At 39.6% G+C, this 12,910-nt stretch overlaps 3 protein-coding genes across 5 annotated transcripts; 2 read left to right on the top strand and 1 right to left on the bottom strand.

Moving 5' to 3' along the window:
* The first annotated feature begins 12 nt into the window (after positions 1–12).
* On the top strand, positions 13–8,038 carry pak2b (p21 protein (Cdc42/Rac)-activated kinase 2b). 2 transcript variants are annotated; one of them, XM_062395542.1, is made up of 15 exons: positions 13–152; positions 1,143–1,511; positions 1,612–1,718; positions 1,826–1,976; positions 2,319–2,350; positions 2,456–2,569; positions 2,682–2,814; positions 2,929–2,992; positions 4,357–4,405; positions 4,772–4,884; positions 5,040–5,157; positions 5,268–5,367; positions 5,461–5,657; positions 6,679–6,816; positions 6,959–8,038. In XM_062395542.1, the coding sequence occupies exons 2-15, from the start codon at positions 1,322–1,324 to the stop codon at positions 7,043–7,045; spliced, it is 1,593 nt and encodes a 530-aa protein (XP_062251526.1). In that variant the 5' UTR covers positions 13–152; positions 1,143–1,321; the 3' UTR covers positions 7,046–8,038. The 2 variants fall into 2 exon arrangements, with proteins under 2 accessions (XP_062251526.1, XP_062251527.1); XM_062395543.1 differs by having other exon boundaries at positions 37–166.
* Positions 8,039–8,609: 571 nt separating this feature from the next.
* On the top strand, positions 8,610–11,656 carry rpp21 (ribonuclease P 21 subunit). Of its 2 annotated transcripts, XM_062395089.1 has the most exons (5): positions 8,610–8,795; positions 8,894–8,994; positions 9,770–9,852; positions 10,019–10,153; positions 10,344–11,656. In XM_062395089.1, the coding sequence occupies exons 1-5, from the start codon at positions 8,739–8,741 to the stop codon at positions 10,442–10,444; spliced, it is 477 nt and encodes a 158-aa protein (XP_062251073.1). In that variant the 5' UTR covers positions 8,610–8,738; the 3' UTR covers positions 10,445–11,656. The 2 variants fall into 2 exon arrangements, with proteins under 2 accessions (XP_062251073.1, XP_062251072.1); XM_062395088.1 differs by having other exon boundaries at positions 8,611–8,795; positions 10,019–11,656.
* On the bottom strand, positions 10,847–12,468 carry aqp12 (aquaporin 12). Its single transcript, XM_062395087.1, has 3 exons — positions 11,766–12,468; positions 11,076–11,192; positions 10,847–10,985 (listed from the first exon to the last, which is right to left on the bottom strand). The coding sequence occupies exons 1-3, from the start codon at positions 12,358–12,360 to the stop codon at positions 10,867–10,869; spliced, it is 831 nt and encodes a 276-aa protein (XP_062251071.1). The 5' UTR covers positions 12,361–12,468; the 3' UTR covers positions 10,847–10,866.
* Positions 12,469–12,910: the final 442 nt, after the last annotated feature.

The following is a 12,910-nucleotide window of genomic DNA, read 5'->3' as shown; positions in this document are numbered from 1 at the left end:
TAGTTGCAGTGGCGTGTCTTCTAGGTGATCTGTGCGCGGTGTGAGCCGGGCGGGGCCCACACGTTCCACAGGAGGTGCCTTTGACGGACTGACGGAGGTTCAACGGAGCGTCGAGAATCGTCCAGGAGTCAAGTTCTGTCCAAGTTTAGCTGGTGAGGAATCTCCGGTGAGCTCCTGTGCTCCTGCTCCGTTAGCCTGGCAATTAAAGCTCATCCGCGCTAGTTAGCATGCTGGCTACTTTACACTTGTGTTTTCTCAGCCACATCTTCACAATGTAAACTTCTTCAGGGAGGAAACTTCACTTTTAACTGCAACACCAGTTTGGTGTTAGCCGAGCGCTTAACGCTCCTCCATAAAAATTGCAGACGCTAATGCAGCTTATCGTGCTAACGTTAGCGTAATGCTAGCACACTTGGTGGCCAAGTGCTTCGTGCTACCGTTAGCCTGCTAGCCGCCCCTAATGTTACACATTTGAAGGACACTTTTCAAGCTACAGGTGCCGATATACGAGGAAACAATGGACTAACGGCAACGTGTGGCCTCGGCTCATTTTAGCAAGATGTAACATTGTTAGCATTCATTTCTGCATCTAATACACAGTGAGAAGAGTAACTTTAATTATTCTCTTAGTTCAGCTGGGCTCATCTTTGAGGGGAAACTTGGCTAAATAAAAAGTAGTTAGCTGAAAAGATAATTGTCAACATGTCTCGGACCAACACTGGAATCGGTAGAATCAACCAAAGGTGTTTCGTGGTGAGCTGTGTTTACTGTTGCTGCTCCAACAAAAACAGTCTCTCCTTTAACCATTACTTTGTCTCTTCTCTCACGCTCAATATTTATTAATCATTCAATCAATCAGTCTTTTACAGAGTATTCACAGACTCAACACAACTTGCTCAAACAAAATCATTAGTAAAGATGTTTGTGGACATAGTGCACAAATAGACACGGTAGACAAGACGGTGGATGATTTAAAGCAGGGAAGTTGCACGTTGTGTCTGTGAAAGATAGAAACATGTTGTGTTGAGTGTAGCTCTTCATTATATTGTTATACAGTAGGAAGTAGCTCCTTATTATTACTCAGCGTGCTGTATTTGTTATCTTCTTACAGTGTGTGTTGTCTTTGTCACATATTCTCCCAGGTACGACCTGGTGCTTCCTGTCCCTTCTGCACCTCCTCTCATTGTGCATGAGCACACCTGAGCCTCATGCGGATGTGAGCACCACTCGCTCCCCCTCTGTTTGCCGCCCTCTCCATCCCTGCCCTGTTGTGTTCCCTGGCCTGGTTAGCCCTGTGAGGCTCTCGAAAAAGTAAACAATAATGTGTGATAACGGAGACCCTGAGGATAAACCTCCAGCCCCTCCAGTCAGAATGAGCAGCACCATCTTCAGCACCAGCTCTGGCAAAGACTCCCTTTCAGCAAACCACAGCTCTAAACCACTGCCTTCTGTGCCTGAAGAAAGGAAACCTCGTAACAAGATCATCTCAATCTTCTCTGGGGCTGAAAAGGGTGAGACCAAGGATCGGGCACCACCGAAAGAAAAATATCTGTCATGACGGTACTGTAATGGTTTTTTTTTTCAGTCTAAAGGTTGTTCTGCCACTTTCAGGTGCCCGAAAGAAAGACAAAGATAAAGAGCGACCAGAGATCTCACCCCCTTCAGATTTTGAACACACCATACACGTTGGGTTTGATGCTGTCACAGGGGAGTTCACTGTGAGTTTTCCATGTTGGGACAATTTTTTTCCTTCCACTAACTCCTACTTTATGGCACACAACATTTTACCATTTTGACCCACTTCTCATATATTTTTCATACACAGGGTATGCCAGAGCAATGGGCTCGATTACTCCAGACCTCAAACATCACCAAGTCAGAGCAGAAGAAAAACCCTCAGGCTGTGCTAGACGTTCTTAAGTTCTATGACTCCACGGGCAACGGTCGCCAGAAGTACCTCAGCTTCTCATCCTCTGGTGAGTGAGATGGTAGATTTAGGTTTCTGTTTGGTCCTTTACATCATCACATGGAATAATGTAATGCATTTTTTGTTCAGTAGAGGATATTGATTGTGAGGTTGCTCTACTAAAACCAATAAATAAAAGACTTGTCTTTGTAGTTACATGTTAAATATTGCTTAAATGTTATCTTAAATGTTCACCTTGTCAACAGGAATTTCATCGATGTTACCTTATGTAATACAGTGATTAAACTGGCAGTACAATGTGTTGCACTGGAAATGCTAGTTTGATCCGTGACCACATATAGGTAAAAAACACTCACTTTCTTTTAAAAGCTTCTCTTTTTTTCATTCACAGAAAAAGACACATTCACCACAGGACCGCCGTCTGTAAGTATCGCAGGACTTTTGAAAGGCACATGAATTCTATTGTTTGTTTTGTATTCTGTTCTACTTTAAAGAAATTACAAACTTTCTTTTCCCGTTTTGAATTAGCCTGTTAAAAAAGGCAGTGAACCTTCATCTCCAAATATCAAAGACATTGATGATGATGACGATGATGAAACTCCTCCTCCTGTTGTGGCACCACGACCAGAATACACCAAGAGTGTAAGTGACCTGCCATCGAAATAATTATGGAATAATGTAAAATGTTAAAATTCCGTTATTTGTGTACTTCATATTTATATATCAGTTGTGTTTGGTTGGGGTCTCTTCATAGGTGTATACTCGCTCTGTCATTGACCCAATCCCTGCACCAAGCACTTGTCCGGATGGAGATTCTGCCTCCAAGGCAGCAGACAGACAGAAGAAGAAGAACAAGATGTCTGATGAGGAGATAATGGACAAACTGAGTAAACCTCCTTTGTCATAAAAATATATTATAACAATACAGCAGTTTAAATTTCCCCTGTCACATTGTTTGTCCTTTTCATATATGCTTCATGTTATTTGTCTGTGGCTCATAGGAACCATCGTCAGCATTGGAGATCCCAAGAAGAAGTATACCAGATATGAAAAAATTGGGCAGGGGTGAGTGCATATCAAATCAAATCAAATCATATTCAGTTGTTTCAATATAACATGCGATAGGATGTATGTTTTAGTAATGCCTTCATAAAATACTTAATTGTCTCAACAAGAACTATTTGGTCCCCAAGCCCTGGTTTTCTAATTTGCATGGCTTTGACTTTATTGAGTGTTAGGCCCCACTAAGGTATAACTTAAACTTCTTGATGCCTACAAAGCTTTTTTAAATTAAGTTTATATTTGATTTAGCGTGAAGCCAAGTCACTGTGCCAAGAATAAATATGTGAACCATTTGTAATTATCATCTGGTTTTCTGTATCACTTGATCGTATTTGAACTTTTGGAAAAAGCTGAGCATTTGGATTTACAAATGAAAACCAGCTTTGAGTGAAAGATTTTCCAGCATCATCAGTTTAAAGACATTTACTGTGATGGGCTTGTTTAATTTGCCATATCATTAAATGGTTCAATAGTTCATAAGAAGGCTCTCTCTCTCTATTTATATGTAAATATATATATTTATATATATATATATATATATATGTATGTATAGAAAAGGCACCCGAAAAGACGAGCCTTAAAATCATTGCAAAAAAGTAATTTTCCACCTATGATTAGAAGTCAAACTGTAGGAACACTTGTTCTTATAGTTTGTTGTAGAACAGCTTCCTCACTTTTGGCCCAAGGTTTGTTCTAAAGCAACATGAATCCACATGTAAAGGTACTTTGTGAATAAGAAATTAACCAGATTGTGAAACTTCTCGTAACCATGGGAAGGAGGTGAAAGAGCATCATTAGAATACTGCCATACAAAGCACAGCTATCCTTGAAAAATGAGCGTATGTGTTATCTGAGGAAACTGGTGTTTCAGTGAGTTATCAGAAAGTACAGAGGACAAGTAAATCTGTAGCACTACGGACGATATAGGATGAAAACAATTAGTCGTGAACTGAATGGAAAAACGTAGCCAAAGAAAGTGAAAAGAAGCCTCTTGAATATAAGCATCCTCACATTCATTAGTAAGATGGTTATGTCACAGTGCTGACTATGAAACATTGAGGTGTGCTGATATGGGACTGCATGAGTACAAAAGGTAACAGGCAGATTTCATGTATAGACAGCACAGGGGAAGCAAGTTTGTGTAACAAAATACTGAATGAAAAGACTGTGAGTACTGACTTGTGTTGCAGGTTTTTATCAAAGTAAATGTTTTTCAGACTGATTGGCTTCAGTCGTCTTTAAATCTGTATTGCTGTTTTGCGTGCAAACCTGGAACCTTTCTGTCCAGTAGATCTGCAGACATGCTTGAGTGGAGTGTTTGTTGAAATGTGCATTGAAGTAAACTGGTCTTGTCATTCTTCTGACAGGGCGTCAGGAACAGTATTCACAGCAATTGATGTTGCCACAGGACAGGAGGTAAGGAGTTATGGAAAGTGTAACTTAATTAGCAACACAGTGACGTAATGTAGTGGATCTGATTGTAATACTTGAGTTACAGAGAGAATACGAACATACATAAATTATTTTAGTGACACAGCCACTAGTGAGGACAAATCAAATTATGCAAGCTACATAAGAAACTCATTAACAATCTACACAACAGTTATTACTATACCAACTATTATGCAAGACCTACATACAAAGTGCTTAAATATAAAGTCACAGAATCAGACAAAGGTGATAGGTTTAAAAAAAATTGCAGACAACAGAGCAGGAGATTATTTCATATTTATGAATTTGGTTCATTCAAACCATGTGATATCTTACCCTGCCTTGCAACAGGTTGCCATTAAACAGATTAACCTACAAAAGCAGCCGAAGAAGGAGCTAATCATCAATGAGATTCTAGTGATGAAGGAGATGAAGAACCCCAACATCGTCAACTTTGTAGACAGGTAAGAGTCTGTGCGAACCCACATCCTGACATTTAATGATGATATCATTTAAAGAAGTGATCACTTAATCATGGTTGGATTTGATTTGGTCAGGATTGTAATGTTCTGTTACCTTCTTGTTTGTTTGATGTTGTGTATTTTGTTGTGCTTCTCAGTTTCCTTCTGGGGGAGGAGCTGTTTGTGGTGATGGAGTACCTGGCTGGTGGTTCGCTGACAGATGTGGTTACAGAGACCTGTATGGACGAGGCCCAGATAGCAGCAGTCTGTCGAGAGGTAAACTTCTCTTAAATGCAGGGTTTATATAAAAAAAACTATAACTTAACTCCCAAAAAAGTTTTATGTTCAATAAACTGTATTTGTTCTTGTCTTCTCCATACCTGCAGTGTTTACAAGCATTGGAATTCCTACATGCGAACCAAGTCATCCACAGAGACATCAAAAGTGACAATGTGTTACTTGGCATGGACGGCTCCGTCAAATTAAGTAAGTGCTGCACTTCTCTCATCATAAAGCTTCATAAACTTTCAACACCATGTCCCTTCACTGTGACGATGTATTAACTCTTCTGTACGACAGCCGATTTCGGCTTCTGTGCCCAGATCACTCCCGAGCAGAGCAAACGCAGCACCATGGTTGGGACGCCTTACTGGATGGCTCCTGAGGTGGTGACCCGGAAGGCTTATGGGCCTAAAGTAGACATTTGGTCACTGGGTATTATGGCCATTGAGATGGTCGAAGGAGAGCCTCCCTACCTGAATGAGAACCCACTTCGAGTGAGTAGACAGCGTTTTCCATCCTCTGAGTTCTGTAAGAGGAGGCAGCCAGAATGTGTCACTTACTTTAATCTTGGTTATATAACGCGCTCATTACCGGAACATCTCTCATTTAAAATGCTTGCACAATGAGATAGCTCGGTCTAGAAGCACAGTGTAATGTTTATAATCACTACAGATATGTTAATTTTTTTATGTTTATATCAAGATCCAAATATGGTGAGTGACTAATAGAGCAGGCAATCTTCCTCTTTATTCCATTAGAATTTAATGTCAATTTTCTTTTAAATATTTGAATTTATTTGAATTATATTCAAAATGTTAACGTCACTTTTCATAACATTTTGCCTATTAGACGTGCCTCAAACATGCTGCTCATCTAGAGATTCGGGAGATTCTGTTTGTTCGGTTTTGCACACTCTCTCTCACTCTCTCTCTTGGAATGAGCGTAAACAAAGCCATATTGCACACAGCAGGCACATTCCCAGGTTGACACACACCCATGTGCGAGCAGCAGCAGATCAGCAAGGCTGTCACAGAGCAAACACATTATTCAAATATAATGAAAACACACATTTCAATAGTAGTTAAAATATAGTCTTAAAAGTGGCCTTATAAAATATTATAATGGGTAAAACTTCATTAACAGAAGTTTAAACAATTATTTTGTCTGATTTATGCAAATCATGTTTGTTGTGTATGATTTTGGGATGAGACATAACACACCTTTTAAACTAAAAGAAAGACAGTGGTGGTTGGCCAGGTTTTAGTCTGGACGGACAGAAACCGAGATGTTTTTGAATGATGATGTACACACTCGCTTCTGTAACCCCTTGCAAATTGGGTCTTTTTGGTCACAACGTGGCATTCTCTGATTTGTCAGGCTTCTATCACAGTATTGAACAACCTGATCTATAATTTGCCTTTTACAAGTCTCTGATGGCCAATTTTAAATGAATTGTTTCCTTTTACTAGATTTCACAGTTCTTTGTGTTTTCCTTCATCTCGTTCCCTTTGCCAGGCGTTATACCTGATCGCCACGAACGGCACACCCGAGCTTCAGAATCCCGAGAAGCTGTCACCAGTTTTCAGAGATTTCCTCAACCGGTGCCTGGAAATGGATGTCGAGAAAAGAGGAGGAGGCAAAGAGCTGCTGCAGGTCATTAACTTTTCCTGTTACTGGATCTCTCTTTCATTTAAATCTACATTGGATTCATTATGATAACACTTGAATTTACTCTATCTTCTCCCTCTCATCTTCTTCTCCTCTTCTCCTTGTTGATTTTTTTCCTGTTGTGCAGCATCCGTTCCTGAAGCTGGCGAAGCCTCTGTCCAGCCTCACGCCTCTCATCCTGGCAGCCAAGGAGGCCATGAAGGGCAATCATTAGCTGATGAAACTAGCTCCCATGCCTTCCCATGCTGTGCACAGATATGTGCCAACCATTTAGAATTCGTGCCAGACAATAGGCTGAGATTGACTTGCCGCTCTTGATGCACCAGCCTTACAAGCCCTGACAAACCTCACTGTGAAGAAGACCAAAAATATAGAGCACAACCCCACCGCTGTCCATATGAACTCTACTCTCACTCAGACGTCAGAAGACAAGTCAAACTTAAGTGCTTAGTTTCAGAGTCAGTAGTAGTTGTTTTTGTACAACAGATCACCTGGTGACATGTTAGGGCTAGGCTTGTATTTAACTTGGAATGAAGAAGACGCCTAGTTCAGTTTAGTTTTTGAATCAACTGCCTTAAACTAATGCAAAATGTTGCCTAATGTATTGTTGATTGTGTCAGTGTCTCTTTTCCCGTGATTTTTACTACCTTTGTAATTTACCTTTTCAGCTTGTCGGTGTCTTAGTTTTTTTGATACTTGAATTTCATATGTGTCCCTTTCTTCCGTACTGGGTCTCATTCAAAGAACACACTTGCTATTTCCACATCGACCCGTGTTTTATGGACATTTTCTCTCATCAATTTTATAGGAAACATTTCAGTGCATTTGCATCATGAATATTTGTCGTGTTTGTGTTGATAAGACTGATAGACCTTCTGTACCAGTACCCTGTATCATTAGACTCCTGTTATCAGAGGTGCACCTTACAGGCAAATAAAATTGTTAGATTGACAGGGTTTATACTTTTTTCTCTCTTGTTATTAAAAATGAGTATTGTATGTGAAATCTGTCCTTTGTGTTCTTCTGGACTAAACAAATTGCTTTCTCCATGTGTATATTGTGTACTTAATAATTACTTTGACAAAAAAACGATTGGCCTTATTCTGATTAGTTGTCGAAGGCAGGTAAAGGCCATTTGTTGTCTTTTTGTCATCTGAATGACTAACATCTTTGTCTGTGCACTCAAAATAAATGCATCTGTTCTTGCTTTTGTGTTCTGGGTGTGAACGCGGAAATAAAAATAGACTAGTGTAAGTGCTGTAGATAATGAACAGTCTGCTCTATCTGTACTCATGCCATACCATTTTAAAATGGAATTAAGAGGTGGTTGGATGAAACAATTCTATTTTTGATTGGAATAAAGCTATAACTATGGAGTTTAGTCATTTAGAATTGCTGAAATTGTGTGAAAATATTAAAGGTAAGAAAGTTAAAGAAAAAGTATGAACTTGAGTAATATTTATCCGATGATGAATGTTGCTGATAGATCTTTATGGGTTTGAGAGAAGAAAGGAAATAAAAACCAAGGGGAGGCCGTTATCTTATTTATATGAAAGGTGACTATTCCGATACATCTGCTTTACATCACATTAACACAAGCACTGATATAATCCAAAATTAAACTCATTAGTGTTAGTTTTTTATTATAGCAAGCTGATTCTCAACAGGTAGTGAGGATCCATATGTTTTATATGTGGTTGACTGAACTCTTAAGTACCTTTATTTTGAAGTAATATATCGACAATCGTTTAGATTTGTATTTGTGTGGGGCATTTATTGTGAAGGAGTCGCCCGGAAGCCGAGCGGTCACTGATATGAGCAGAGTTCAGGCTGCTGCTGTAGCTCGAACAGTGAAGTTTAAACAAGAGGACGAAACGAAGCTTTTCTTTCTCTGATCATTTATTGTAATGGCACATCAGCTAAAAGACAGAGAAGCCTACCAGAGACTGAACTATCTGCACCAGGTAGGACATGAACAGTAAAGCTACTTGCTAACCGAATGGCTAACGTGTTAGCCGGTAGCCACCTGGATGTTCACTCTCTCCTGGTTTTATCTCCACAGGCCGCTCACTGTGTTTTATCTCAAAACCCAGAGAATGTGGAGCTGGCTCGTTTCTACAGCTTCACCCAGAGAACCATAGCGAGACGTCTGGTTCTCAGACAGTGAGTTCCATCCTTCTCTATGTCACCCAGGGGGTTTGTGGTGCTGTTTCTAGTTTTATTTTGAAGGCACTTCAACTTCACGAGACTGTGACGCTGTTTTGTTTGTAGCTTATTTTCAATTCCTTTTTAGACGTTTGATTTACAATAAAATATTTACAGGTTATTTTAACTTATGTGAGTATCGATATTGTATTTTCTTGATAATAAGGCTTAAACCTATCCTGAATTGATCCTAGTTGTATTAATTGTATCTTTACTTCAGCATATTCCTCTTTGTATTAATGCCACGAAAAACTACTAAACAAAGAGGCACACTTCTGCACTGCACAACATGTTAATTGTATACAATAAAAACCAGCACTGTAGTTTATTTGTGTTTATTTTTATTTTGTGTTTGTTCAATACTACCTAAAGCACCAAATATTTACTATCCTTTGCTGAAAATAGTCCCCAGCAAGTCCACAGTTTACTCCTGCATGTGTAAAGTTCACTTAAAAATACAACATCCAGCTTTATTGGTAATAACTGCCCTTTTTCTAATGAAACAGCATATTTTAAATCATTTGCATCTTTGTAAGAGCCAATGGATGAGAGCCACAGACTTGTTAGTTTATGTCTGAACATTTTTGAAGAGAAGAACTCAAGTATTTTCAGGGGCATTGATGACCGTGATAAAAACACAAAGTACTGCCAGCTTTTATTCTTTAATCAAGTTACATCTCTCCAGCCATAAATGTGGTTTTCCATATGAATTAATGTTTCATTTTTATTGCAGAGATCCATCGGTGAAGAGGACAATTTGCAAAAAGTGCTTCTCTTTACTTATCCCTGGTGTAACCGCTACAACAAGACAACAAAGTAAGTTTGCCCTGGAGAGTTTACCATGTCATTACTGTAGTTTACATTTCCCATGTTTGTATTTCAAACCAAGTGTAATGACAGATCTTAGGGTTTATTTAGCTAGTTTATAGAAATAAACATCTTATTAAGATTCGCTAATCTATTTTTTACTTTGTCTCCTAAGGGAAAAAACGCAAGACTCGCTTCACCGTGGTGACGTGTCTCAGCTGTGGCCAGAGCAAGAAGTTTCTGAATAATCCTGATTATTGTTTATGGGTGGATAACCCCAAGGCTCAGATGGATCAACAAAAACCACCAGGTGATGAACTTCAAATGAACACTACATACATTACATCACTATCACTGTGTAAATTGGCTTCACAATCATTTGAAATTAGAATGAAGCCACAAACTCCTACTTTTGAACTTCCACTCATGGAATTAATACTTTTTCCAATGTGTTGCACTTGGTACGGAATGTTTTCTTTTTATTCCCTCTTTGTCCACAGATTCAGGCCATTCTGCTCAACATCAGACAAAAAAAGACAAAAAAGCTGATGGGTCACAGGCCTCTAAATCCAGCGCCACTCAGAGTAAAGACGGCACATAACAGCAGTTACTCTCTTCTGACCTCGATATGTAGATGTCTGATATTGCGTTTTTTAAAAGTGTGTGCTGCTGTGTTGAACAAGCACAATCAGATGAAACTGCTGTATATTTCTAAATAACAACTCTTCACTTCTGTCATACCTTAATTTCATTCTGTTGATTTAGAAAATGTTTGGCCTCTGTACCATCTGTGGCTTGTGTAACTACCTGTTGTGTCCTTCTGATTGATGCCACCAAATGGTCTTGATTTCATTGAAAATAGCAGACAAAAATAGTGAAAGTATGTAAATTGTAGGTATTATTATAATTAGTTTTTATCGCTATAATTTTTTATTCTGTAGATGCTTGTTGGGTTGAGATAAAAATATCTTGACTATTATCAGTCTACTAACTATTTTCCTAAAGGGCTGATTGTAGTTTCTTTCACATTTTCTTCTTGTCTCCTTTGGGTGCTCTGAAATTAGTCTTCTTGGAGTAGAAAAGGTTCTTGGCAAAAATCCTTGGAATATGTCCCATGTACAAGAGCAGACCCAGGATCATGCCTACAAAACAGACCAGTCACTGTTAGCAGCATGTTCACTTTGATGAACTGACACTGATATGCATGTATATTGAATTTAACTATAGTTTACCTGTCAGCGGGCCCAGCCAGTAGACCACCATGTACTCTGTGAGGGTAAATCCAGGGCAGTGGAAGGTGAGGCCGTAAGACAAAGATGGGTTTATATAAGCTGAGGTGAAGACGCTGGCTGCAAAAAGGAAAATCAAGTTTGTTAGTTGTTCTTCGTTTCATTGGTGAAACAAAGTTTTTTTTATGCAAAAGAAGGGGGACAGAAAAAATAACTCATGAACACCTAAAATACAAAGATTTAAAGCTCTGAGGGAAAAAGTGTATTATAAGAAAAGGACGAAGGTGGAGACCAATTGATTTAATTTATAAGTTGGCTGTAAACCAATGATTGAAAACATTTTGTGTAATTATTTCTGAGTTTCACAATCTGAAGCAACACACAGGTGGTGACTTCACTCATTCATAACTGGAGAGTCAAAGTAAACTTCTGGTCTAATCATTTTTTTTCTATTCTCTGTTACCTTGTGGGTTCACAGACTCTGATCTGAAACTACTGCACATTTACTGAGCCAAAGCAGAGAAACTAATCGGATGTATATGTTTTTTTTTTTTTTTTAATAAATGTATATTTTTGTCTCTTCATTTTTCCTGCTCGCATTTTTTTTATTGAAAAATGAAAAGGTTTGTTGTAAAAGGGAATTTTGAAGTGTCATTTTTCGAGATGACTTCTCCAGGTTCAGCTCAAATTTACCTGTATGGGACAGGAATGTGAGGAGGACAGCAATCAGAGGGACCCGGATCAAGGCAGATCTGCGTCGCAGGTTTAGATGGACCAGGTGAAAGATACAAGCACAAACACACTCTGTGAAGAAACCCTGAAGCAAAGAGACCAGCAGGGATGTGCTGCATGACGAGGCCATCAGGTTTTTGATCATGTGCATGTCAGTCAGCTCCAGGCTCCAGTAGTACACAGCAATATGGATGGCTAAATGTGCCCCGAGGAACTGGGACACGACTGACAGCAGAGTGGGAAGAATGGAGGCCTCCAGCTGCAGGAACCTCAGCACAACCTGGTTAGGATTCCCTGATGCTCCACCACAGACCACACCGTGGGTCAGCAGCACCAAAAACAGCATTGTCACGGTCACATCAGGACCCAAGCCCCCAGCCCACTGACCCACCTCTACTATGGTCTGCACCTCTAGCCAGCAACCCACCAGCATGAAAGAGGAGGCAAACTCCAGAACGAAGCTCAACTGAGACCATTTTTTGAGAAGAGTCCGTACTGACGCTGCAAAAATCACCAAAGCCACAAAGTATCCGAGAGATGCGTTCAGTCCAGACATGGCTCAGGTCAGATTGGTCCTCTGCTGCTGCAGTTTCTCCTCAAAAAGGATCAATGTTGGGTTTGATTCAACAACTGTGCTCTCTGTTTGACAACGTGGCACATGCATAGAGACACCTTATCAGCGACACGTCAGGTTTTTCTCTCACAACCACCTGCCAAAATACACATGGGTCAGGTCAGGCAGTCGGCCTTCATTCACTGGTCATTTATAATTAGACCAAAGCTCAATGCTCCATTTCCCCTCTAGAAGATTGTAGTATACTGTGACCCCCCCTCACCCCTACCCACCTCTTTATATGAAAGGTTATTTATTAATAAAATGTCCCCATTCTCAATCACGCTAAATAGATCAAGAAAAATTATGATAAAGGAAAAGACCACTAACTTCCATTGGATTCATGATTAAAAGGGATGGTCGTCCAGCGAAAGGCAACAACGGACTGTGACAGATTCATCTGAGTCTGCAGCAGTACACTTGTGGTTTTTTATCTTCAATTTGTGACAACTGCATATCCTGTGTTGCATGAAAACACAAGTGGCTTTACTAG

The sequence above is a fragment of the Platichthys flesus genome, chromosome 9 (genome assembly GCF_949316205.1).
Source record: "Platichthys flesus chromosome 9, fPlaFle2.1, whole genome shotgun sequence".
NCBI lineage: Eukaryota > Metazoa > Chordata > Actinopteri > Pleuronectiformes > Pleuronectidae > Platichthys > Platichthys flesus.
This window is presented reverse-complemented; position numbering and strand designations above follow the sequence as displayed.

Excerpts from the sequence above, each read along its gene's own strand:
- rpp21 (XM_062395088.1), top strand. The coding sequence starts at position 8,739 with ATGGCACATCAGCTAAAAGACAGAGAAGCCTACCAGAGACTGAACTAT. Across the intron at positions 8,796-8,893 it reads GACTGAACTATCTGCACCAG|GCCGCTCACTGTGTTTTATC; the intron begins GTAGGACATGAA and ends TTATCTCCACAG. Across the intron at positions 9,853-10,018 it reads CGCTACAACAAGACAACAAA|GGAAAAAACGCAAGACTCGC; the intron begins GTAAGTTTGCCC and ends TTGTCTCCTAAG.
- pak2b (XM_062395542.1), top strand. The coding sequence starts at position 1,322 with ATGTGTGATAACGGAGACCCTGAGGATAAACCTCCAGCCCCTCCAGTC. Across the intron at positions 1,512-1,611 it reads CTTCTCTGGGGCTGAAAAGG|GTGCCCGAAAGAAAGACAAA; the intron begins GTGAGACCAAGG and ends TGCCACTTTCAG. Across the intron at positions 6,817-6,958 it reads GAGGCAAAGAGCTGCTGCAG|CATCCGTTCCTGAAGCTGGC; the intron begins GTCATTAACTTT and ends CCTGTTGTGCAG.
- aqp12 (XM_062395087.1), bottom strand. The coding sequence starts at position 12,360 with ATGTCTGGACTGAACGCATCTCTCGGATACTTTGTGGCTTTGGTGATT. Across the intron at positions 11,193-11,765 it reads CACATTCCTGTCCCATACAG|CCAGCGTCTTCACCTCAGCT; the intron begins GTAAATTTGAGC and ends TCCTTTTTGCAG. Across the intron at positions 10,986-11,075 it reads CTGGCTGGGCCCGCTGACAG|GCATGATCCTGGGTCTGCTC; the intron begins GTAAACTATAGT and ends TCTGTTTTGTAG.